Consider the following 27,636-nt stretch of genomic DNA (forward strand, 5'->3'; position numbering starts at 1 on the left):
AAAAAAAAACTAAACTAAAAATAGAACTACCATACGACCCAGCAATCCCACTACTGGGCATATACCCTGAGAAAACCATAATTCAAAAAGAGTTCATGTACCACAATGTTCATAGCAGCACTATTTACAATAGCCAGGACATTGAAGCAACCTAAGTGTCCATCGACAGATGAATCGATAAACAAGATGTGGCACGTATATACAATTGAATATTACTCTGCCATCAAAAGAAATGAAATTAAGTTATTTGTAGGGAGGTGGATGTACCTAGAGTCTGTCATACAGTGAAGTAAGTCAGAAAGAGAAAAACAAATACCATATGCTAACACATATATATGGAATCTTAAAAGAAAAAAAATGGTTCTGAAAAACCTAGGGGCAGGACAGGAATAAAGATGCAGACTTGAGGACACGGGGAGGGGGAAGGGTAAGCTGGGACGAAGTGAGAGAGTGGCATGGACTTATATACACTACCAAATGTAAAATAGATAGCTAGTAGGAAGCAGCTGCATAGCACAGGGAGATCAGCTCGGTGCTTTGTGACCACCTGGAGGGGTGGGATAGGGAGGGTGGGAGGGAGATGCAAGAGGGAGGGGATATGGGGATATATGTATACATATAGCTGATTCACTTTGTCATACAGCAGAAACTAACACAACACTGTAAAGCAATTATACTCCAATAAAGATGTTTAAAAAATGGTCACGTTTTTCTAATATACATTTAATAGGTCAACCCGCTGCTATTTATTCATTCGCTCTCTCCTGGACCTTCATTTCCACTCATTTGTTCAGCGGTTCTTAAACATTTCCCAAATTTCCAGATGTGTGGGAAGCAAGATTTTTACCGGGCCGATTTAAAATACTGTGGAGAAATACGAAAAAAGGCTGGAAGCCACCAGGAGCATACCTTAAATAATAGCACCTGAGGTCTCTGAAAGCAAATACGAGTTTCCCACTTTATTCTCAGATTGGGCACTTCAAATCCTTTTTTAGAAGCAGTTTGGCTCTACACTAGAATTAAATCAATAGACAACCAAGTAGTCCCTTAAATAATAGCACCTAAGGTCTCTGAAAGCAAATACGAGTTTTCCACTTTATTCTCAGATTGGGCACTTCAAATCCTTTCTTAGAAGCAGGGGGGCTCTAAACTAGAATTAAATCAACAGACAACCAACTAGTTTTGAGACCCCCGACAGGCTCACCATCTCGGCCGACGAAACTCCCCCTCTCCCGCTCTGGCGGCCACCAACTCAGGCGGTAAACCAAGACGCCAGCAGAGCTATCCGGTTTTGATACGGTTTCCCGGCAACTGTCGCCGCAGGGCGCCAGCCACCCGCGAAGGCCACCGCCTCCCATTGGGCGCAGCCCTATCCAATGAGCGCTGAGCTTCTTGGGAGGCTTGGCAGGGCGGCTGCTTCCGTAAGTTTTTTGGTTTTGTTTTTGTTTTTCCATAAATTTTAAGGAGACAGGGAGAGGAAGTCCAAATGTGTCCTGAGGCAAGCCCTTTGCAGTCTGTTAGGCGCCAAGATTTCCCTCAAGCCACTATCTGTCGGTTTGGTGGAGTTGGGAGCCTAGCTGAGGTGTGCAAACTGTTTACAGAGAAATACGGCAAACTCCTGTCGAAGACATGAGGCCAACGTCACTTTCCGTGCACAGAACTTACTGCAGCCTCAATGCAGGTTCTGCAGGGTTGATGACGGCATTCGTCCTCGGCAGTGGAAGGCACGGTCACGGTCTCCCTAGCTGAGTAACTGTGCACTGTGGGGGACCCACAGAAGCTGTTGGTAAATTGGGGGAATAAAATATATGGGCCACATGGATCTTATTCTATGTAATACAAGGTCCAGGTACCAATAAGAGAGCAGACAGATGATGGCAGGATTTGGGTTAGGTTTATTTTATTGGCAAGATACACACTGAAGTCCATTTTAAATGGAAGAACTTAAGAACAGGAATGGGTCAGAGAAATTACTCAAATATACTGATTTTAGAGATGACATATTTACAGAAATCTTGTCCAAAGTGAAAAAAAAAATTTTTAAGGTAGTTAGCATGCGAACTTGGCTTAGTTTGCGCTAATTTGAAGTCCATCTTGTGTAGCAATATGTCTGCTTAAAGATTAGTTAGGGCTTCCCTGGTGGCGCAGTGGTTGCGCGTCCGCCTGCCGATGCAGGGGAACTGGGTTCGCGCCCCGGTATGGGAGGATCCCACGTGCCGCGGAGCGGCTGGGCCCGTGAGCCATGGCCGCTGAGCCTGCGCGTCCGGAGCCTGTCCTCCGAAACGGGAGAGGCCACAACAGGGGAAGGCCCGCATACCACAAAAAAAAAAAAAAAAAAAAAAAAAAAAGATTAGTTAAAAATAGGACTTATGGTTTCAGCTCCAAAATATAAAAAACTTGGAAGTTATCACTTCCCTCCTTACTACCAGATAAAGCTGGATAAACTCGAAACTAATGACTTTTCTTGCCTTCCTCATAAAACTGAGGTCACAGGGCAACCCATCACCCTGAAATGTGGGGAGAGGTAAATCCAGAGAGTCACAGTCAAGACCTCCTTACATGGAGCAGAAGCCCCTGAAGCCATGAATTAGGAATAATTAAATGGTAATTTTGATGGATTGCTGGAGACTGAGTATGGACTAGAATCAGTGAAACTAGTGGGGGCTGCCATGTTAGGGAGGCCTCCACACTTCTCTGGGTTTTGTCTCCAGGAATCTCACCAGGTTCTCACAATGAAGAACCGAAAAAGATCTCCCATGGTCCTGGCAGGAGGCTGAGAAGAAGAATCATTGTGAAATATGTCCAGTGCCTTCTCCACAATAAAGGCCTACTTTACAGAGGAAAAGATTTTACCAGAGCCTTATTCTACCTGGAGCAAGGACATTTCTCTGCCTCCAGCCTTCCTGTCTCACCTAAGTGGACAAAGGGGATCTAAGAAATATTCGTGAAGGTCACAGCCCACGGACACAGCTCTACCAAAAGACTTAACCATAAAACCATAAAATGCTTCCCCTTTCCCACACTTTATCACCACACCAATAATGCTCCAGTGTAATAACAGTTGATTACAGCTGGAAGTCCTTCAAAACACACTCTAACAAGGAATTCTTAGGGAATCCAAAGACAGCAGGAGACAAAAACAAAAACAGAGGAATCTGAAGCCTCTGGAACCTACAGCTACAGCAAACATTAAACACAGCTTAACTCCTAGCCATATGATAAAAAAAACTCACTCTAAAGCCCTGTTTACCTCAGTTCCTGTTACCCAATATACCGTGTCCACCTTTCAACAAATTACAAGGCTAAAGGCAGATTGTTAAGAGGCAAGGGAAAGCACAGTCTGAAAAGCAAAGTAAGCATAGAACTAAACTCAGCTCTCACACACATTTGGAATTAAACAGGAATTTAAAATAACTATGATTAATATGCTAAGGGATCTGACAGACAATGTGGACCACATACAAAAACAGAAGAGTAATTTAAGCAGAGACATGGAAATGGAAGAATCCAAAGGAAATTCTAGAAATCAAAAGCACTGTAACAAATGAGGAATGCCTTTAATAGGATATCAGTAGACTGGACACCACTTAAGAGAGAATCAGTGAGCTTGAAGATATGTCAATAGAACCCTCCCAAACTGAAATGCAAAGAGATTAATAGCAAATAGATAACCCTAATGGGCTTTTAGACCTCACCTTAGACTCAAATTGTTTTCTAACATCAGAACGGACTTGTGCAAGTGTATGTGTGTGTGTGTATAGGGAGAATATTGTCAATGTTTCTGTCTTTTGGGAGTCTTATAAACCCAGTTACTACAAAAGTAAAATTGACAACAGGATGTGTACAGTACAAAACACTTTGAAACCAGGATGTAACTATTATTTGCATTTAATCCCGTTAGTCTAGCAACTTCCAAAAGAACTCTACGAAAATCATGGCTTATGTATAGCATCTCTTAAAGTAGCCTCTAATTAAACCTTGTTGACTGGGCTGTCAGCAGAAATTTTGTTGTTGTTGTTTTGAACACTAATGTATCCCAAGCATTTAAAATAGTGCTTGGCATATAGTAAGTGATAAATAAATATTTGTTAAATGAACAAATGATTGAAATTATATTACTGTTATGCACACAAGAGAAAGCTCTACCAGAAATAACTTTGAAGAAATATTGTTCTTCGTCAGTTTTATTAATTTTATGTTTTCAAAGAGCAAACTTTTGGTTTTATTAATTTTTTTCTATTGTTTTTTTATTTACAAGTCCATTGTTTTCTGCTCTTACCATCATTATTTTCTTCTGAGTTTGCTTTGGGTTTAATTTGCTCTTCTTTTTATAGTTTCATAAGGTGAAAGCTTAAATCTTTAACACCATTCTTCTTTTCAAATATAAATGTATAACTTATATTTCTCTCTAAGCCCTGCTTTAGCTGCCTCCCACAGATTATGATATGTTGTGCATTCTCATTTGTTCAATTCAGAATATTCAGACACTTCGTCTTTGACCCATGAATTATTTAGAGGCGTTTTGTTAACTTTCCAAACATTTCAGATTGTCCAGGTGTCTTTTTGTTATTGATTTCTAGTTTAATTCCATTATGGTCAGAGAACACTCTCTGTATGATTTCAAATCTTTTTAATTGAGGTTTGTTTTATTGTTCAGAATACTGTCTGTTCTGGTTAATGTTTCATGTGTCCTTGAAAAGAATATGTATTCTGATGTTTGGGGTGAGATGTTCAATAAGGTCAAGTTGATTGAGAATGCTGTTCAGGTATTCTATATCCTTACTGTATTTCTATCGATTTGCTTTATTCATTACTGAGAGGAGTGTTGAGGTCATCAAGAATAACTGTGGATTTGCTTATTTCTCTTTTCAGTTCTTTTTTTGCTGCATGTGTTTTAAAGTTCTATTGTTAGATGTATACACCTTTAGGACTATTATTATGTCCTAAAAATATTTTGACATTAACATTCTGAAATGACCCTCTTTTTCCCTGGTGATAGTCTTTGTTCTGAAGTCTTTTTGATATTAATGTAGGCACTCCAGATTTTATTTAACTAGTGTTTACATAATATATCGTTCTCCTTGCTTTTACTTTTAATGTGTCTTTATATTTAAAATGGCTTTCCTGTAGATAGTGTATAGTTGGGTGTTGCTTTTTTATTCAATCTGACAATCACCATCCTTTAATTGGTGTGTTTATGCCATTTATATCTACATATCATTATGGATATTATGCATGGATATCTACAATTTTTCAAATTTTAAAATATTTGTTGCATCTGTTATTGATTCATTTTCTCTTCTTTTTCTTGCTTCTTTTTGATTATTTTTTGTAGTTCCATTTTATTTTCATTATCAGCTTATTATTTATACCTCTTATTTTTTATTGATTGCCCTAAGATATACTATATATATGTATATATATGTGTGTGTGTGTGTATATATATATATATATATATATATGCAGTTTACAACAGTTTAATTTCAATTCCTCATCCCATCTTTTGTGTTATTGTTATCATATATTTTATTTACATATATAAATCCACAATACATAGGTTTCCACATATGTTAGGTGATTTGATAGTGTCGTGAAGTTCTCAAATGCTCCTGTTTTTTTCCTTCTCCAATCTTTCTATCTTTGTGTTTCAGTTTAGGTAATTTTTATTGCTACATCTTCAAATTTTCTGACTCTTTCCTCAGCTATGTCAAGTCTTCTGATGAGCCTGTCAAAGGCATTCTTCATGTTCATTACTATTTTGTTTTTATCTAATATTTCCATTATCTCTTTCTTAGACTTTCCACCTTGTCAGCTAAAAATACCCATCTTTTCACATATATTGTCTATCTTTTCCATTACAGACTTTAGTATATTAATTATAGTATTTCAATTTTTCTGATAGTTTCACCATCTGGGTCATATGAGTTTTGTTCTGTTGACTGCTTCACCTTTGTACACTTTTTACAGTGTTTTTTCTCGGTTTTGTGTGTGTGTGTGTGTCATACTTTTTGATTGAATGCCAGACATCATGTGTAAGACAGCAGAGACTGAGATAAGTCATATTTATGCCTGGCAATAGCACACCTATTCTCCTACAGTGAATGTAGGAGGTTGACTCTGTATAGTCAGAAGTTGAGCTGGATTTGAACTTTGTGTTGCTTCGGTGCACCACTGTCTTCAAATTTCTCTCGTGTTATCTTGTGCTTATGTTGGGAGTTGGTTTTCCAGATTGCTTCTCTCAACATTCCTGACTCACCCTTAGCTTTAGGCCTTCCCTGTGTTGCTGCATGTCAGAGGTTCTCTCCATACTCATCTCCTCCCCCAGCAGATTGCTCTTCTTTGTTGCTCCTGCTTACTAGCCAGGAGGTGGAAGGAAGGGGGTTCTCTGTTATCCTGATCCAGTCTCAGTATTTTAGACAGGTCTTGGCACACTAGGTCTCTGGTGTCTCATACTGGAAAAACTTTCCTTAATGATAAGAATTCACAGTTTTCTTTTGGCCTTTAAAGAACGTCTAAAACCATCAACCTGACCTGTAAAGGCTTATGTATCTAGCCCTTCAGGTTTCTTCTTCAAACTCTGGCCAAAATGGACTTCTCTGAGCTTTTTCTTGTCAGAGGGCCTTTGTATGTGTGGGCTTCTGTCATTAATATGAGTATGTGATGACAAAGTCCACCAGCTGTCTTGCCAATGAGATAACACATGCTCTGGATGGCAGAGCAGAAAAAGAGAAGGAGCCTTGCTTCTTTATGACCACAGAGCTACCACACCAGCCCTGGGCTGCCTAACTCATGACCTCATGCTATCTGACAGAAAAGTAAACTAATTTGTCTAAGCCTCTGTGTCCTCTTCTCCACCCGGGATTCTACTACAGTGATCCAAATGCAATTACTAACTGAAACAACCACTATCTCGGTTTAATTTCATGGGTGAAAATGATTAAGAAAAACAAAACTTTTTGCAGCATTAATTGCCTTTTTAAATCAAAATCAATGTTTGATTTTAAAGATTATTAGTAGTTAAAGTGGAAAACCTCTAATTTCCTTTCTCACATTTTCCTCTCTCCCTTCTTTATTTTCTAGAAGCTACTAGCCAGTTTCCTTTCTTTAATCCCTGTGATCTCAGAGTCTTGACTGCAATTTTTAATTCTTGGTTTTGTTCTCCAAAATATCCATGCAACATGTTTGTCTAGTAATTCGATAACCCAGAGTCATGTCATTGCTCTCTAAAAATTGGCACTTGCCATCTGCCTTTATAAGGATTAAGTCACTAGCCACTGCAGTAACTGACCTTCAATACACCCTGAAAGGAGTTCAGGGTGGAGATCAGGAATGAGGCACTCTGTGCTCTGGGAACAACTAGCAGAACAGGGCTTCAAATAGTTAGAAACTTTCAGGAGAAGATTTTATGAGCCCAGATACTTGCATCTTCTCATATGCAGTAAGACACTAAAATCATTAACAGAGACATCTGCTCCTCATGACTAGCAGCAACCTTCATGAGACTAGCAGTCAAGTTTACTTTTTACAAAAAAAAAGTAAACTTGACTGCATGTATCCACCTCCACTAAAATCACCTATAATACTGACCTTCCCCCCTACCTCTTCAGAGAAGTTCCTCAGAGCTATTTGGGATGCTGTCTCCCAGGCTATAGCCCTCATTTTGCCCCAAATAAAACTTAACTCACAGCTCTTACATTGTGCGTTTTTTTCAGTTGACATCATTTACAAATTGGATAAAAATGCCTTTCATATTTTCAAATACTTCATAGATAAAAATGCTGAGTAAGACTGGGAGAACACAAAGCCCTGATATGCACTACTAGAGTATCTCTCCAGGTGGAACTAGATCAGCAAACTTTGAGTACGATCATTCAACAATTTACCAATGCACTAATTTTACTAATATACTACCAATATTTCTATACCCTTCTATAAGAATATAATGAGGGAATTCTCCAAAAAGACTTCTCTAAAGTCTAGATACATTATGATTTCTTCATTTCCTTATCTACGTAACACAATCTAATTAATTGCTTGGCATCCAAATGACAAATTCTTTGGTTGCATACGTAGACTCAAGTCAACATTATTTATCTGCAATGCTCACACATCAATAAATATAAATGTCTTTGAAACATTAACGGTACAAATCTGATCTTTAAATGTTTAGTTACTTGATGAAGGTAAGCTCTATCATGTACAATGGACTTCTAAATCACAATAGGATACTAGTTTTTGCAAGGAAATATTTGTAACTTTGAGACTACTCATTAATCAAATACACAAAGTATGTCACTCATCGATATATAGATTATCTGTTTCATCAGGCAGTTAAATATATCAATATTATTTGCTTCTTAAAACATGCAATTAATATTTCATAACATCACACACAGCAATAGTTTAAATGCAGTATTAATTGTCTAGATTTACCAAAATGTGGTTAGCACAGAGCCCTGAACATAGCATAGCTTAATAAATATCCATTGAAGGATTAACATTATATTTAGAATGTACTAATTTGAGTGTTAGGATGATTAGAAGGGTAATTCAGGTAGGGAATCTATTATGTGGTGGTGGGAGAAGCACTGCATTCAGTTAGTACAAATAAACTAAAGGGAAGCCATGTACGTCATCAGAAGTTATGAGAGACAAAAAAAAGGATTTGTGGAATGGTTGCCACACTTTTAATCACAATAGTGAGGGGGAGCTGAATAAAACCAATAAAACCTCTGGAAACTACTAATGTTTCTACTGTCTCTATAGTTTGCCTTTTCCGGAATGTCATATAGTTGGAATCATACAGTATATAGTCTTTTCAGACTGACTTCTTTCACTTAGTAATATGCATTTAAGTTTCCTCCGTGTCTTTTCATGGCTTGATAGAGCATTTATTTTTATCACTGAATAATATTCCATTGTATGGCTTTTTAAAAAACAATTATAAGCCCACATGCCTAGAGCTCGTGCTCCGCAACAAGAGAAACCACTGCAATAAGAAGCCCGTGCACCACAAAGAAGAGTAGCCCCCGCTCGCCACAACTAGAGAAAGCCTGCGTGCAGCAACGAAGACCCAACACAGCCAAAAATAAAAAATAAAATAAATAAATTTTTAAAATATATTTTAAAAAACCAATTATCCCATTTAAAGATGTCTCATGATAAATTATTACTATTATAAATGATATTTCATTGTTAAGGACGGATTTATGCCCTCCCAGAATTAAGGGGAAATCTCATTGTTCATTTCCCTTTGGGATATAGCTTTTCACTTACAGGTCTAGACTAAAGGTCTAGATTACTGAAGGGAAAAAGCTTTCCCTGATAATAAATGATGGATTATACTGATTAATGTTCCCCAATAGTTACAACAAAAAGGGGTTGAACATATCGGAGGTGCTGATATGAAATAAGGCATGTTAATAGGTATACACTGTAAGTTCTAACTATGCAGGAGAAATTATTTACAAAATCGTATTGCTTGATAAAATGAAGCAATTAGAACAAAACAATTTTTCTTTTGTTCAGAAAAATGCCCAAATCTAATCTAATTTGCTGCAGCTGGACACCACCTGCAGATGACTGTTTAAGTACTCTGAACATTACACACTTATCTTTTAAATATTGATAATGCCATTTTTCATTTCCTTGACATGAAATCCCACAGGGAATAATTATGCTAATAAACCTTAATGATTCTTGCAAATAAATGATCAAACCAAATTGCTACTGTTGATTTATATTAATGGATGCCTTTAGGATGAGATTTGCCAGTACGGTGCTGCCTCTTGAATCTCAATACATCTTATTTAGCTGAAGAGCATACATAGTTTGTTAAATAGATGGAGTGTTTAAAATATAATGTGTTTGTGCAGTTTTTGCACTTCATAATGTTCAAGCATTACCAACTTGCCTTGTGGCAAATCTGCATTTAATGGTTTCATCGTATATAACTTCCTTTTGTACTTTTTCTCTCTGTTATATGCAGTTAGGAAATGACTATGTTCTGGTTGATTCAGAATAGGCCAGCTTCCATGTGTTGAATCTGATTGTTCTGTTAAGAAAATGAAATCTGTTTCTAGATATTTTAGCCACCATAAGCTGGGAATCACACTGACTATGTGAGGATGGGATCAAATGTCACATAATTGTTTGGGGTGGGGGGAAGGGCACTATTAAATGGCTTATTTGTTGCCCCATTTAAACCTAGAGTAGTGGGTCTCTTCCCCTCCTGCTCTCCCACTTTCACTCTTGCTCTGGCACCCTCACCCACCAAGTCTACAGGGACCAGGAAGTTGCTGACTTTGTAAATTCTGAAGTAAAACTGGAAAATAACTGCAGAATTGCTATATACTCATTTCCAGGGCTGGGGAACACTACACAGAAAGAAGGCCTATTCGTTGTAGATACGAACACAATTTTATCTGGGTAATTTTGTAAAAAGCCACTTTTGTTTAAAATACCATGTAATTGGAAAAAAATTACCTTCATCCAGATAATTGCCTCAAATGTCCTTTTTTTGTACCTTGAACGTCAAATTCTAAGCATAGGAGAAAAACAAAGTAGAGACAAACAGGTATAGGCACAGAATTGAATGAAAGTGATGTAAATTAGTAGTAAAATAGGGGATTGGAATATATAAAAAATCATGTATACATAAACAGGGTATGGAACTTGTGATATGAAGTAACAGTTGCTTAGGGATTTGTCCAGTGTTACAGTGCACAGAGACTGTAATTTGGTTAGTGGTGAAGCAAAGATGACCACACCATTGTGAAGAGCAGAGGCATCCGCTTCTGAATTATAAAGCTCTTAATGATTTTTAAAAGTATATGTATACATATTAATATATATGTAAATTACCTTTAAAAAGGTATTTTTTTCATTTCTTAGCTTCAGAAAAAGTGCCTAATTTGATCAAATTTGGTACATTTATGGCAATTTTTTCTAATTAAAAATTAACAAGCGCTTCCCTGGTGGCACAGTGGTTGAGAGTCCGCCTGCCGATGCAGGGGACAAGGGTTTGTGCCCCGGTCCGGGAAGATCCCACATGCCGCGGAGCGGCTGGGCCCGTGAGCCATGGCCGCTGAGCCTGCGCGTCCGGAGCCTGTGCTCTGCAACGGGAGAGGCCACAACAGTGAGAGGCCCGCGTACCACAAAAAAAAAAAAAAAGTAAAAAAAAAAAGAAAATTAACAAGACTCCAACTTACAAACCACTAAATGCATTATTATATTCATTGTAAAATTTTCTAATTTAGCAAAAAATTAGGGGTGATTGAAATATGCAATGATAAAGGAATGATTAAAGTAAATGATAGCACGTCAGCTATGTACCTAGAGAAAAGTGGGTGTGTCTGGAGGGCTGGAGGGCAGGCCAGGGAGAGGTGATTTGTGGGGAACCTAAGCACCCTCACAGGAAAGGAGAATGACTGGGCCCTCAGAACCTGAGGAGTAACTCTAAGGTCCTAGGGGAAGAAGAGGGACACAGTAACCCTCCAGGAGGAATGGCAGATGAAGAAGGCAGCCCCCTGCGGAGGGGGTCGAAGGACCCAAGCTGGCTGCGGGAACCTGGAGCCAGGCAGAGAAGTACTGGTACAAGGCTATTTCCATTGTTCTGTCCTCAGACCCAGCCCTGCTAGGTCCATTGCTGGAGGGGAGGGAGGAGTAGGGAGTGTGAGGGGGAAAGAGAGAAAGAGAGAAGCTGTATCCATCAAGTGATAGAGCTAACAGAAAAGAATGGTCCAGAAATTCTCTAACAAGCTTACCTTGAGGTAATAGATGGCAACGTGTATACGGAAATGTAGTGGAAAACAGTTCATATTAGAAAGTATTATCCTGGTACCTTATCATCTATTGAGCATCTACTACATGCCAGTCACTTCGTATATAATTGTCTATAATCATCAGAACAACCCAGTTCGTTTTACAAATGCAGAAAACAAGATTCAGAGGAAACAAGTTGCCAAGTTCACAGACAGGGCCAAAAGTGGGACAGAGTTTTGTACCAAGTCTGTCTCCCCAGCTCATGCTCTTTTCATGAGTTCAGAATTTTTCAAACTGTGGATCACGAACAGTATTTAAATAGAAATAGAATAGCCTGAAAAATATTAGAGGGCGTCAAATCTAGTAAGACGGGTATTGTTTTGTGAAACTTCAGTTATTGAAGGAAAGAACGCATGTACATATTGGATCATGACGTAAAATGTGTTTCTCACTATGGGTCAAGCTCAAAAAAGTTTAAAAACTACTGAATTGGATCACATTGCCTCTCTTTCCCAATCTTAGGGAGATGCTCTTCACTTCTGAATTATAGCAAATTTCTCATTTTATGGAATGTTTTTCCACAAACGATACCAGTCCTTTTAACAATTATGGATTAGTATATCAAGATGATCCTCATTTATTCTTCCCTATGCAAACCTAACCTTCAGTTTTGTTAAAATATGCATTATAATTAATGGCTATAATAAAATGCATATGTTAACAATAGACCATAGATTACATAACACACTTTTAATTTCTACATAAGAAAATATGTAATATACTAATGGTATATACATTACACAGTTTATGTTCTGCATAGGATTTATAGAACAAGAATAGTAACTATTTACTGAGTATCCAGTACTCTTTGATTTGTGTCCAGATAAGGAATAACAATTATGTTTTTTCAGAGGCAGAGACTTCCCCATTTTGGAAATGGGGAGTGCTAGGGGAACTTATCCAGGCATAAAGGCTGTGCCTGGAGAGAAGGGAAACAATGGTTTCAATCCTAATTTTAGAAGCAGTCATGCCAAGGATTCCAATTTTAGATAAGCAGATACATTTATGGGATTCCAGGCAACAGATCCTTCCATCTAACCCATCTCCCTGGAGACTGTTAGTAAGCTTACTAAATTTGCTTGGTCTTCCATGCAGTGCTTCTTGCCCACATAACAACATGGGGTTCAACACATAGAGGGGAAAACCTTTATTATCATAGGTTTCGGTATACAAGATACTACGGGGAGAATGACAGAATAACCAGGAAAACAAGGTGACTATGGCCTGCAAGGAATTATCAGTCATAAAAGTAGCCAAAAAAGGAAGAATAAAGGAATGAATAGAGCCAGAAGTGAAAGAACACATTTCCTTGCTTTCTATGATTACTTAATGTTTCACTGGATCTCTAGTCTTTTCTATATTAATATACCCATGGCAACAGTTATCTGCTGTACATCTCTCTATAATACAATCCTGTTCCTTAGGGTTTTCCTTTCCTCATAGATATACCTAAGAAATAGCAAAATTACAGCCCACTAAGGCCAATCCAGCCCCTTAGTTCTTTAAAATCCATTATAGTACCTAGCATCTGGTGACCTGAATTAAGCTAATGTATTTTACTGAATCTACAATACATCAGTGGTAGGATGCACCGTTATTTTATTCATCGGTAAAGAAGAAAAAAACTCTGCCAATTAAATTGGCACATCATCAATTTTAAGACCTATCCCAATTTCAGAAAGGTTAAAATGAAAAAAAAAAGTATAGCTTAGAATCTATGAAACATGGAATTTTTTCATGAAGGAGCACCGTTAAGGAATTATAATAATGGGAACGACAACAACCAAACAGAAACAATTACTATGCAGCCCTCACCAGCAGAGTAGTATCCTAATTCTTTTTCAAGTTATTTTTTTTATCCCTCCTTGGCATCAACCAGGGCAATTGTTATACTCTGCATCAGCTAGGGTCTTCTGAGATGCAGATGCCAAGACAGAACTGGTCTGTCAAGACATTTATTTTGGGAAGGGTCTATAAAGGATGAAAGAGGAGGAGAAGTAGAGGTAAGCAGGGAGAGCCTTCAGAATTGCTACCGATCTGACACCTGTAAAAGGAGAGAGGAAACAAAAAAGGAGGACCCTCAAACTGCAGCACATTTGAGAAAGTCTCTGCCAGGCCAATGGGGAGTCCCCAAGCAAAGACTCTGCAGTAGAGGTGTCCCATGTTGGGCCCAAAACACCCAGCCATGCTCAGGCATTGGCTGGGAGCAGCTTCGGGAGAGCGAGGGCTCAGCATGAATGCTGCTGAGATCCAAATGCACAGCAACTGGAGGTTCTTGGACACCCACTACCCTTGCAGCAGGTTCTCTTAAAGGGAGATTTGAGCAGAACACCTCGTGGCTGCCACACTGACACAAGTCATGCCTCCATGCTTCCCACAATTACAGTAGCTGTCTCATTTCTGCTGATCTTCTCATATGTCATCTTTGTTATCATAGCTACCAGACTGATAACTTCTCGAAAAATACTCTGCATACCAGCTTTTTCTACTTACGTCTTAAAATCAGGCCCATAGAATCCTTAAGGGGTGGCATGGCTTGCAAGTTACCATCAGGATTAGGTGTCACTCACACCGTCAAATTGGGACCCCTGTTTTTCCACAAGTCCACAAAGGGCTGCTCCTCTGTCTCCAGGAGTGTGTAGACGAGGACATGGCCCCTCCCCACTCCCCCTTTGCTGCATAAACATTATGGAGCAGGCTTCAAATTTTAAAAATGGAGGCTTGGAAATCCTTCCAAGGAGATATTCATGAGATGAATTCCCAGAAAAACCCATGTTCAAATAATATTTCATGATCAGATGCAAAGAAACTCATAAAAGCTTTAAGGATGCAATATGAACCTATTTACAGGACTCAGCGGCAAGGACAGACAGTATCTTTGACCTTGAACAAATCATTTAACCTCCCTGATGTGTGTTTCCTCGTCTATAAAATGAACAGAGTAGTCTGGATGATCCTTGAGGCCTCTTCTAGCACTGACATTATATGAAATAAAAGTCAGCTTAGAGATTAATTGGGTTTCTCAGCCTCAAGCAATTAATTACACTGTCGCTGCCCTTTAACAGACCCATCACAGAAGAAAATTACCTTCAACTGACAGATTCTAATCTTCACCAATTCATGTTGATTTTAAGTCCAACACTATTTTTTAAGATTTGCAAATTAATCCTTTCAAAACAGGTTCAATAGCATCCTGGGCAAGGAATGTGACTTGACAGACATAATACTAAGGCCGTTCTTTTCCATTAAAAAAAAAAAGTCTGTGCTGACATTTTTTTTTTTTTGCATTCAGAACCTCAGCAGAAACTCTACCAGAGTTTTATAAAATTAGATAGACAGTAGTTTTGTGAAATTCTTTTTTTTTTTTTTTTTTTTTTTTTTTTTTTGCGGTACGCGGGCCTCCCACTGCTGTGGCCTCTCCTGCTGCGGAGCACAGGCCCCTGACGCGCAGGCCCAGCGGCCATGGCCCACGGGCCCAGCCGCTCCACGGCATGTGGGATCTTCTCGGACCGGGGCACGAACGCGTGTCCCCTGCATCGGCAGGTGGACTCCCAACCACTGCGCCACCAGGGAAGCCCCTTGTGAAATTCTTTACCAATTTCTGAAGTGCTCAAGGACATCTGATCAGGGATTTTAGTTCTGTCCACACCTACTTCATCTAATTCCATTATGTTTTTCTTATTCTTCTTTGGCTTCTGAGTTTCCATAAATAGCCTTTACCTTGGGTCAACATTGAATTACTAGTAGAAAAGATGTTGGTAAATTTTCTATCAAAAATATAAACAAAAACAAACAAACAAAAAACCCCCCACAGTTTCGATTTCCCGTTAATAAGGAAATATTTTATGTTATCCTCCTTTTAACATCTATTCATTTAAACAATGCTTTATTTTCCTACTTTTCCCTTAAATATTACAGTCATATCTAGTTTAGATTTTAAAACTTAGATCCCACAACTTTTAGTTTCTTGAACTTTGATTGCTGGTATCTAGTTGCTACTTTTATATCATGTCCACTTGCATTGGTAATATTTCTGACATACAGAAAGGTATGGAGAATAATATGACACCCATGTTTTCATACAACATAAGAAAAACTATGGAAGCTGTTTTGTGCACTTGTAAACATCAACCTGTCTCATTTTTTCCTTCTAGAGATAACACTGTTCTGTATTTAATAGCATTTATCATTCTCATGCATGTCTTTATACTTTTAATAGCATGAATCAATTCAGTCTCTGAAAAAAATGTGATATTATTTTGCATGCTTTAATGATAAAACTGAGCCATACTTCTGCAAATAGCTTTTAATTCCACATTGTGCTTGTGAAATTACATGGTAGTACACATACATCTACTTTATTTGTTTTCTCCAAGCTCTGGCTTATATTTTTACTTTCTCTAAGATCCCTTTTAATGCACAGAAATTTTAAGTCCAATGTAGTCAAATCTATCAATTGTTTCCTTTATGTCTTATGGGGGGTTTTGCCTTATTTAAACAATCCTTTAATAATGTGCGTTCATAAAGCTTTTCATGATCCATCTATAATTCACCTAGAATTTACGTATCTTTTATATAATGTGATATAAGTATACAATTTTATTATTCTTTTGTCCATATGGATAACCATTGTCCCAGCATCATTGTCTTTCCCTAATAATTTACAGTGCACCAACTTCATGGTTATTTAATTACTATATGTTTCCTATAATACTTTTATATAATACTATTACTATGTAAAATTATAATAATATTTGACCAGATTTGCTGTTCTTCAAACTTCCTTGGCTATTCTCTGCCCTCAGTTCATATATATATATATATATATATATATATATATATATATATATATATATATATATATATGAACTCCTAACCCTAAAGGCAAGGGGAAGAGGCAATTTTCCAGAACCCAAAGTAAAAAACTGCTACTTTGATGGCAGCTGGGACCTTAGGTCAAGGGATACAGCCAGCCAGGAACAACCTCACAGGAAGAGAGGTGAGGCAATATAATCCCCATCCTCTTTCACCCTTCCTTGATCTCCAGCTGCTTAAACTAATGAGAAGCCAAAGAACAAGGGAGCCTCTTATCACTAGTCAATAAGGCATTACCAAGCATGGACAAGAGTAGAGAGTAAATCTGGAGGGACAAATAGACATCCAGCACTGTATCTTTTACAAAATTAATTTTCTGCTTATTGCTGTTATATAAGAATGCAAATTGCTTCTGCATATTGACTTTATATCCACCAGTCTTTCTGAATTCCATTTAAAATTATAATCATTTCTGCTATCTCTTGAGTTTCCATGTTTATAAACATTTTTTTGCTTTTCTTTCCTCTCCTTATACCATTAAAAATTTTCCCTTCCTTATTGAACTGGCTAGAACCTACAAAAAAACGACAAATAGAAGAACTAATAGGGGCAACCTTAACTTATATGTTTGACATCTCACCTCTAAGTATGATGTTTGCTGCAGATTTTGTTTGTTTTTTGCTTTATTACTGCAAAAGTATTATATGTACATTGTTAGAAAGTAAGAATATAGATAACTAAATATAAGAACAGAACACTGTATTTCTTTACCCAGAGATTATGACTATTAACACTTTAGTGAACCGTGCACATATATACTTACAGATTTTTAACAGAAATTATACTGTATATGCTGTAATATAAAAGTTACACATTGGAAACTGCTTTTCATACTGTAGGTGTTTTATTCCCTTGTTTGTGAAGAGTTTTAATCCTGAATGGGAATTCAGTTTTATCAGTTGGATCCTTCCCTTATACCATACACAAAAATTAATCCAAAATGAATCAAAGACCTAAACCTAAGAGCTAAAACTGTAAAATTCATAGAAGAAAACATAGGGTAAAAAGTTCATGACATTAGATTTGACAGTGTTTTCTTGGACATGACACCAAAAGCCCAGGTAACAAAAGAAAAAAATAGATAAATTGAACTATGTAAAAATAAAAATATTTTGTGCATCAAAAGACACAATCAACAGAGTGAAAAGTCAATCCAGCGAATGGGATAAAATATTTACAAATCATATATCTGATAAGGGGTCAATATCCAGAATATATAAAGAACTCCTACAATTCAACAATAACAAAAACCCAACCAATTTTGAAAATGGGCAAAGGAGTTGAATAGACACTTCAAGGACATACACATGGCCAACAAGCACATGGAAAGATGCTCAGCATTACTAATCATTAGGGAAATGCAAATCAAAACCACAGTGTGATATCATCTCACACCTAGTAGGATAACTACTATTAAAAAAACAAAACAAGGAAACAACAATTGTTGGCAAGGATGTGGAGAAATCAGAACTCTTGTGTTGGTGGGAATATAAAATGGTGTAGCTGCCATGGAAAACAGTTTGGTTCTTCCTTAAAAAAATTAAAATAGAATTACCATACATCCAGCAATCCTACTTTTGGGCATATACCCAAAATAACTGAAAGCAGGTCTTGAAGAGATATTTGTACACCCAAATTCATAGCAGCATTATTCACAATAGCCAAAAGGTGAAAGCAGCCCAAGTGTCCACAGATGGATGAATGGATAAACAAAATGTGACATATACATTCGAGGGAATATTGTTCACCTTTAAAAAGAAATGAAACTCTGACACATGCTACAACCTGGATGAACATTGAAGACATTGTGCTAAGTGAAATAAGCCACTCTCAAAAGTACAAATACTGTCTGATTCCACTTGCATGAGATACCTAGAATAGTCAAAGTCATAAAGCCAGAAAGTCGAATGGTGGTTGTCAGGGCCTGGGGGAAGAGACAAGAGCAGAGAGTTATTGTTTAATGAGCACAGACTTTTCAGTTTTGCAAGAAGAAAAGAGTCTGGGAGATGGATGGTGGTGATGGTTGCATAACAATATGAATATACTTATGCCAATGAATTGTACATTAAAAAATGGTTAAGATGGTAAATTTCATGTTATGTTTATTTTACTACCAAAAAAATGTGCAGGTGAATGAATCACACTCTCCAGATGGTCTGATTCAGGAGGTTATGGGTAGAGCCATGCATTCCCCTCTCACAGTCTTCACAGAAAAGCCAAAACAAATTATTTGAGATTCCCTTAAATGAAAGGAAGTAGGATGGAAGAAGCAATAGAAGAATGCAGTATAAATAAATAAAAAACTAAACATGATTCCTTTCAATTCTACTGGATGCTAATCTTTCCGGATGCCTTCAGTGAAACCTTGACTTTATATTTTAGAAATTATTCTCACCTGTAGCGGGCAAGATACCAAAGCCTTTACCAACACTGTTATAATTTCAGAGAGAAACGATGGTTTTCATTTTAACTTGCCTTTTCTCTCTATTCCATTTTTCCTTTTTCTGATGATTGCAGCTTGATTTTCTTGTGTTTCGTTTTAAATAAATAAAACTTAACTCCTTAAACTTTCTTAAATCTTGATGTCTAGAAACAGATCCACAAATTGTATCATTTATTCAGGCTGCATTTATACCTGTAGCTAACTTTCTTCCAATCAGAGAAACTATATTACTGGTAATCACATTGCCCTTAGGGTCACTGTCTCCTGCTACTGACTACAACAATCTTTTAGCATCCCTTCGCAAATGTGTCAAGTGGATGCTTGTCAGAGATAACAGAAATTTTACCAAAATACTACGGAGATGTGGTCCCAACTCTAAGGAAGCATAGAGATGAGTTCATTCAGACACATGAATGTAAAGTATAAAAATAATACACATTTTCAATAGAATTTTCAAAGACATTTGCCTGTTAACTGTTTTTATCCTCCTCCTTTTACCTCCACTCAGAACACCTACCTACTACCTAACTGGTTCATAGTGGCCCTTCAATAAATATTTGTTGAGTGAATAAAGACGGAGCAAATTCAACTAGAAAAGACAACACGATATGGAAGAAACACTTCTCTTAAACATAAAAATCAACAGGCATTCTAACATAGAAGTTTAAAATTTCCAAATAAAATACCTAGATTAAGGAATACGTGTGCTAGAAACGTTTTAGGTTTTACAGAGACCTGTTTTTCCTACCCAGTTAATAATACCTTAGTGGAGCAGAGCCTAAGTTGGCTACCAGATCAAAATTTAAAATTCTATTCTTAAGTTTTATGTTTTCTTGTGAGAAAAGCAGGTTGTTGAGTTTGGTGAGTCTACATCTTGTTCTGCTCAGCTAGGGAAGGCTTTTTGGTATAGGAAAATACAATTCCTTGACTGACATATCTTTTGTGATTGACAGAAATGACTATTCCTGGACTTGCAATGACAGCAATGGCCACTCCTAACTTAACATTTAATATTACCTTTTCTACCAATAAATTATCTAATCCAGCTCCCACAGTTAGATCTAACTTTAAAGAGGGAATCTATCTCATTGGTTTCAACTCTGCATGGAAACTTCTCTGTTGCTATTTTATTTACTTAATTGTATATATTAAAAGAATTAGCAGTTCAACCAAATCTATCTGCCCCTTTCTTTGTCCCAGAAATTGTCCAAGTGACTCTCAACCTAATCTTATACCTGTGAACTCATTCTGAGCAAACAATAATACCTAATATTTACTGGTTTTACTATGCACCATCAGCACTTCACATGCATTGTCTAATTATTTTAACAACTCTAGGAGTAGGAACTCTGGTCATTGTAAATTTAGAGAGGAAGAAACTAAGGATTAGAGCAGATAGTTTAGGATGCCTAACATAATACAACTACTAAGGTATGAAGCCAGGATTTCAGAGTCACATGCCAAGCCACTGGACTATATTGCCATCCAAACAAAAACACTGAGTAGAGCCTCCCTAGCAATAAACCAAAGCTGCAAGGAAAAAAGGGAACTTCCCTCATCATCCTCAGTTGCTGGGAGTAGTGCAGGGAGAGGGATATAGGCACATGATGCACCCGATACCACCTCCTAGTCCCAACCACAATATTAGAATTCCAGACAAGTAGACCATCTCAAATAAGAATCTATTATATGCTTAATGCTCGCTGGGACATGTGTTGAACTTACTAAGTATAACTTCTTTGCTCTTTCATGTCCATGTTTTTGCAGAGATGAACAAGGTATAATTTAGTCTTATTTCAGAGACCAAATTTGCCAGATTGAAAAACCATAGCAGAAAGAAGGTCCTTTTGTCTTTGTCCGTGTGCTAGGCCTGAGCAATAAAGCCAACAATCATGGGTCCTTATTGCCTCAATTACATGATAAGAATCATCTTTTTTTCCTTTATGTGGGTCGTCTCAGTTTTATTTCCCAACTCTGAGCCGCAGAACACATTAATTCTCAATTACGCTTACTCAGGGCCCCAGTTGGCAGTCCTTACACAGACAAAACTATAATGGGAAGCCTGGGTAATTAGTTCCTCCAACATCATCTAGGCTGAGGGTTTTATTTATTTATTTTAAAGAAAATTCTGGGACATGTATTCAAATGAGTCTGCAGGATTAATGAGAGTCGAATCTTAACTTTTCTAATCATCCGGACTGGCCACTGCAGATGGCCAAGAAACTATCTGAGAACCCTCGTACATCCTGTGAGTGCTTCACACAATGTTAAATAAGAATGACAACAACATCAAAAAACAAAGTTCTCGTCTGCATATGAATATAGCACGTTATGGACAGAAAAGTGAAAGTATTTCAGAAGCACAGCATGAACAAGAAAAGATTCCTCAGTAGTAAAGCCAACTCAGTGGAGGGAGATTCTTAGTACATAATTAATCAAACTGCCTTGCAATAGATACCCAGAATAATGTTAGCAACCAAAAAGCGACATTAACATGAAAACACAAGGTGTAATGGATGCTGTGTCGTGTTGCCCAGGTCTGTATTCTGGTCTAAGGACTTATTTTCCTAGATGCTAGGAGTGCTGTCACTAGATAACCCTCAGCTGTCAGTCCTCTCCAGAAATTGCCCTTGGCCACACAGCCCCCTCTCTCACAGAGGATCAGCTTGCATCCAATGTCTGTCTGATGTGGTAGTTTGAAACCCTAGCTTCCTCACTGCAAGGGGAGTCAACTCTAAAAGGCCATCCCAGCTCTTCTGAAGTGCTCTCCAGGGGCTGAGCTGAGGCCTTTGTGGAAGCAGCACTGATCTCAGCTTTTCCCTGTGCCCAGTCCTGCCTCCTTCCCTTCCACAAATGTTGATCCCAAGAGTGCTCCCTGGGCTTCCCTGGTGGCGCAGTGGTTGAGAGTCCGCCTGCCGATGCAGCGGACGTGGGTTCGTGCCCCGGTCCGGGAAGATCCCACATGCTGTGGAGCGGCTGGGCCCGTGAGCCATGGCTGCTGAGCCTGTGCGTCCAGAGCCTGTGCTCCGCAATGGGAGAGGCCACAACAGTGACAGGCCCGCGTACCACAAAAACAAACAAACAAACAACAAAAAAAAGAGTGCTCCCTGCTACATGCTCTGCATGCTAATCTCCATCTCTGAGTCTACTTCTCAGGGAACCCAAATTTGAATACTAGGGAAATTAAATTCTTTGTTTCTAACGTGTTATTAAAATATAAGTACTACCTTATAATAAGGAAATGTTTTCAACTAGCATTTAAGAATACTATAACATATTGTTTAGGCATTTAAAAATCACTATTTTCTTAAGGATATAGGTTGGGCTGGTTGATTTACTGTGATAGAAAAACAATCAGGAGGGTAGACTACCAAACTGTCAAGTCCCCATATGCAGGAAATTATACTGGGGATTGCGGAGTGGAATAGGAAGTACACAGGAGAGGGAGAGATTAGGAGGTTGTTAGTCCCACTGGAATCCACACAGAAAGTCTTTTGTTAAGGCCTATAGCAATCCAGCTTTCTATAGGACTGATTCCCTCCAGTGACTCTGTCAAAGGCATTATAGCATATGGTGAAGAAAATTTAGTGTGGCCATCAGCTGCCTTCCCTCTGCTCTTAGTCCCTTCTGTTCTTGGTCTGATCTCTCAGAAAATCCTTTTTCCCGAATCTTTTATTAGCCAATGGACACATGCTGAAGGCATCTGAATTTCGGTAGAGAATTCAAGAGGAGGGGAAAACCTTCCAACATAGAGGCATGAATCTGAATTGCCAATGGGAGAGTTTCAGACACCATGACTAGAGGAAGGAAGGAAGTTTAGGGCGGACAGCCTGCCTACCGGCTAAGGCAGAGACTCTCCTGAAACACCTTTGATAGAGTCTTTAATTAATTATGCCTCGTGCTGAGATTATTCATCTACCTCACAGTGACAACTTGGTAGTACAGTCTGCTTCACTATCAGTTTGAATTCCAAGTCTGGATTTAACAATTCATTCAACAGATAATTACTGACAAACTACTGGTAATAAACAAAACAGACAAGTCCCCTGTCTCCTCCTGGCAGCGGAGGGGAGACAGAAATAAACAAATACCATGATTTCAGATAATAATAAGAGCTAAGAAGAGAATAAAGCAGGGTTAAAATAGAGGACCACTGGGGGGAGGGATAATGACCATTTTAGCTGTGAGAGGCAAGGTCAGCAAAGACTCTTTTAAAGAGATAGCATGTGAGCAGAGATCTGAACACTGTAAGCATCAAGCCACATGAAGATTCAGGCAAAGAGCTTGCGAGGCAAAGGCTATCACAAACAGCAAAAAGGAGGTACAGCAGGAACAGAGTGAATGAAGGGGAGAGTGAGGGAGAGGTTGGATAGTAGGAAAGGTCAGATCTCAAAGAACCCTGAAGGCCAGACTAGAGAGTTTGAATTTTGTTCTACATATAATAGGAAGCCACTGGACAGATTTTTAAAGAGGAAGAAATAAGATATGATGTAAGTTTTTGAAGAGCCCTTTAAGGGCTATGTGAGCTGTAAAGCAGCAAGAGTGAAGTCAGGAAGAACAGTCGGGAAGCCATGGCTGTGGAACAGTGAGGGCTGAGAATGGTGGTGGCAGAGGTGATGGGAAGTGGTTGGGTCTAGAATGTAATTTAGAAATAAAACTATCAGGATTTGATGATGGATTAGATGTGGGGAATGACAAAAACATTTACTCAGGGACTTCCCTGGTGGTACAGTGGTTAAGAATCTGCCTGCCAGTGCAGGGGACATGGGTTCGAGCCCTGGTCCAGGAAGATCCCACATGCTGTGGAGCAACTAAGCCCGTGCACCACAACTACTGAGCCTGTGCTCTAGAGCCCGTGAGCCACAACTACTGAGCCCGAGTGCCACAACTACTGAGGCCCGCGTGCTTAGAGCCTGTGCTCTGCAACAAGAGGAGCCACCTGATGAGAAGCCCGTGCACCACAACAAAGAGTAGCCACCGCTTGCCACAACTAGAGAAAAGCCCACTTGCAGCAACACCCAAGGCAGCCAAAAATAAAAATAAATAAATAAATTTATTTTAAAAAAGAGTTCATGTACCGCAATGTTCATTGCAGCACTATTTACAGTAGCCAGGACATGGAAGCAACCTAAGTGTCCATTGACAGATGAATGGATAAAGAAGATGTGGCACATATATACAATGGAATATTACTCAGCCATAAAAAGAAACAAAATTGAGTTATTTGTAGTGAGGTGGATGGACCTAGAGTCTGTCATACAGAGTGAAGTAAGTCAGAAAGAGAAAAACAAATACCAAAATGTAAAACAACTAGCTAGTGGGAAGCAGCCTCATAGCACAGGGAGATTAGCTCAGTGCTTTGTGACCACCTAGAGGGGTGGGATAGGGAGGATGGGAGGGAGACTCAAGAGGGAGTTGATATGGGGAGGAACATATGTATATGTATAACTGATTCACTTTGTTATAAAGCAGAAACTAACACACCATTGTAAAGCAATTATACTCCAATAAAGATGTTTTAAAAAAAAAAAAAAAAGCTCCTGGTGATTCTTATGTGCAGCTAAGACTTAGAACCATTGATTTAAAGATTGGGAGTAGGAGCTTAAGCCAAAATGCATAGAATGAAAGGGGCCATCAGTAAGGTAGGAAGAAAACCAGCAGAGTAATGTCTTGGAAGTTAAGTGAAGGGAATGTTCCAAGAATGAAATGGTCAGCTGTGTCAAATGCTGATGAGAAGTTAAGTCAAAGAGGGAAGACAGGGCAAGGGTGGGGTGACCTAAATGTGAAAATTTCTGATAGTTTTATTTCTAAATGTGGGGATGAAGCCCTGTCTGGCATGGAGAGTGAGGAAGTAGAGACAGATGCTGTGTCCTGTGTTCCCTCTGGCCCAGGGCCACCCAAGTCCTGGGCTCAGATCCAGGGACTCTGGCTGCCCCTTGTCCAGCAGCTTGGATATCCAGTGCCCCTCTAATGATACCATCTCAACTACTTACTCATTCAGCCAGGAAACACTGACTCCACAACCTCATTCAATACCTGCTGAGCACTTAGATGTGCTAGTCATTGTTAGGCAGTGGGGATAGAAAGTCAAATAAGATACACTTCTTGCTCCCATGGAATTTTCAATCCATTGAGGAAGAGAGTCACAGATAATTACAACCAAGTAGTCATTTGATTCTACATCCACCGTGTCTATCTACTTTCCATTCCCATTTCCACTAACCTAGTTTAGGCCTTGAAAATGAATAACAGTGTCCTAAGCGGTCTCCCTATATCCAGTCTCTCCCTGCTTGCTAATCTAGTTTAAACATTGCTGCCAAATTCCTTTTCCTAAAGCACAACTCTGTTCATGTCATTCATTAATTGTGGAAGCATACATTTAGCACCTACTAAATACAAATTCATTCTTCCCTCCTGTGATGTTGGGGTCAATTTCTAGTTCCAAAATCCTGATTTTGTAATCTCAATCAGAAGTAACCATAGCAGTTACCTAGTCCATGCATAAATCCTCTTTGTGAATCTCTATAAATCATAAGTGGATAGGTGGATAAAAGCACATCCAGTTGGTCCTTAAACCTCCAAGGATGGAGAATTCACTTTTGAGAAAGAGTTCAATAGATGTTCAAGAAGTTGGAAATTTTTATAAATTCTTCCTTTGTAGGGCTTCCTGCTTACTGGTTAGAGTGCAAGCTTTTTGGCCAGCATTCAAGGTCTGCTATAATTTGACCCTGAGGCATTCTGGTCTTAGCTTCTAATATTCTCCTTCATGTTTTCTTCCACGAATGTGCTTTCACACCACCACACTTTCCCCTATTCCCTCATAGCCAGATCCTTCCAGATGGGGCTCAAGTACCACCTTCTCCATAAAACCACCCTGAGTCCCTCAGCAGACCAATCATCTCCCTCACCTGAGATCCCTCAGGCTTATTTTTACCTTCCTCGTGGGTTTCTCCCTTTGGTGATTGGGACACGACTCCTACTTTCCATGCTTCACTGAAAGGTCTGTGAGAGCTGGGCCCACCTCTTGGGCACCTCTGTCTCCTGCACAGCGCCCAGCACAGTGACTTGAAAGTTTCATTAGACACCTGTGGGATAAATAAAGCAGGAATTCTCTGGATCTGTTTCCCATTTTGTGCAAGAAGGCAGCTATATTAGCTTTCTTACTGACTCTAATATTCTGATTCCCAAATTTAAAGTAAGTATTAGATACTTATTGCATGACTGATATTGTGGGATTTTTTTTTTTTTGGCGGGGGGTTGGTAAAGACATGAAAGAATTAACTTATAAACAGACTATGATAAAATGTTAGTTGTAAGCAACAGAAAATAACAAAGGGGCTCATGGAGGGAGGAGATAGATGCATGTGGTCAAGAGTCGCCGTGGAAGGAAGTGAAGTTCCTTGAACCTGGCTTTGAATCTCCATATAAATAGACTCTTCAGGTCCAGGGCATCTGAAGCAAAGGCTGAGTCAGGGACACTAGAGGGAGCCATGGCCTGTAGACTGGAGAGAAAGCTTCTGGGCTCAGTCAGCCTTGGGTTCACGGATTCTACATTTGCTTAGTAGATTGAGAAGGATACTCTTTATCATGCATTCAAATGCTTCCATAGGACAATTTCTAAAAGGAAAATTATTTTGAGTCTATTTTCAGTTTTTACTGGTGTTAAAACCTCTTTTGAGGAGATCAATATTAAGTACTTAACGTCTGCACATTTTATGTCATGTTTGTCTGTGAATATCTCCTGAATCTTAACCGTGAGCTAATGGGGGTTTTGGGGGCTGGAAGTAGAGAAGGATCAGGTGAAACCCTGTCCAATGACCTCCCTGCTTGCTCTGACTGAAGCTGGGGTGGTCTGTGACCACTGCTTCCCAGGGCTGTCATATCATCAGGCCAGGAGACCAGTTTGCTGCCTACACGTTCAAATACGAGGCCTTTGCGGCAGATTACAGCAAAGAAGTCACCCCTCTAGCCTTTTCCCTTAGTCCAAATCCACAGATAGCCCTAAGCAAGGCGTTTTTTAAAGTCCCTGGAAGTTCTGAGGCAGCAATGTGAGCTCAGTCTAGCCAGCATCAGCACTGCCAGTGCCTGCCTGACAGACGGACATGAAGATGGAGGCCCCCATCCATGGGCAGGTGATAAGAATGAGGTGTAGTTGGAAGGTGGAAAAAGGGAAACTGGGTACAGCCCTGATGTATTGTCCTACCTCAAAAAGGGTGACATTAAACAGTGTGAAATGCACATCTACCAAAGGATGAGAAGTGAATCATATATTTTTGCCATAAATAAATGTTTACTTAAACTAAACTTTGGGATAGAGGAACTTAAGTAAAAGGTAAAAAGGATATCATACCTCTAAAGAATTAGTGACTTAAAGCTTGCCCAGCCCAAAGGGACAAGAAGCCTCAGAGCCAAGAGGGAGGACGTTAGGGTACCCTGGCTTGGAGCATCTTCCCACCCTCCCTACCCCTGTTGCCACCACTCAGAAACCTAAACAA

General features: G+C 38.9%; 1 protein-coding gene across 4 annotated transcripts in view; it reads right to left on the reverse strand.

Annotated features, from left to right (window-relative positions):
* Positions 1 to 26,167, reverse strand: part of MNS1 (meiosis specific nuclear structural 1) — a 132,006-nt gene extending 105,839 nt beyond the window's left edge. For 3 of the 4 annotated variants that reach the window (XM_028496315.2, XM_055087973.1, XM_007110726.3), the window contains exon 1: positions 1,205 to 1,301. In XM_028496315.2, coding sequence (XP_028352116.1) covers positions 1,205 to 1,207 — 3 coding nt within the window. In that variant the 5' untranslated portion in view covers positions 1,208 to 1,301. Of the gene's footprint in view, positions 1 to 1,204; positions 1,302 to 26,075 lie in introns of those variants that run through there. The other variant, XM_055087972.1, reaches the window with a different exon arrangement.
* Between the last annotated feature and the right edge of the window lie 1,469 nt (positions 26,168 to 27,636).

The sequence above is a fragment of the Physeter macrocephalus genome, chromosome 11 (assembly GCF_002837175.3).
Source record: "Physeter macrocephalus isolate SW-GA chromosome 11, ASM283717v5, whole genome shotgun sequence".
NCBI classification, from domain to species: domain Eukaryota; kingdom Metazoa; phylum Chordata; class Mammalia; order Artiodactyla; family Physeteridae; genus Physeter; species Physeter macrocephalus.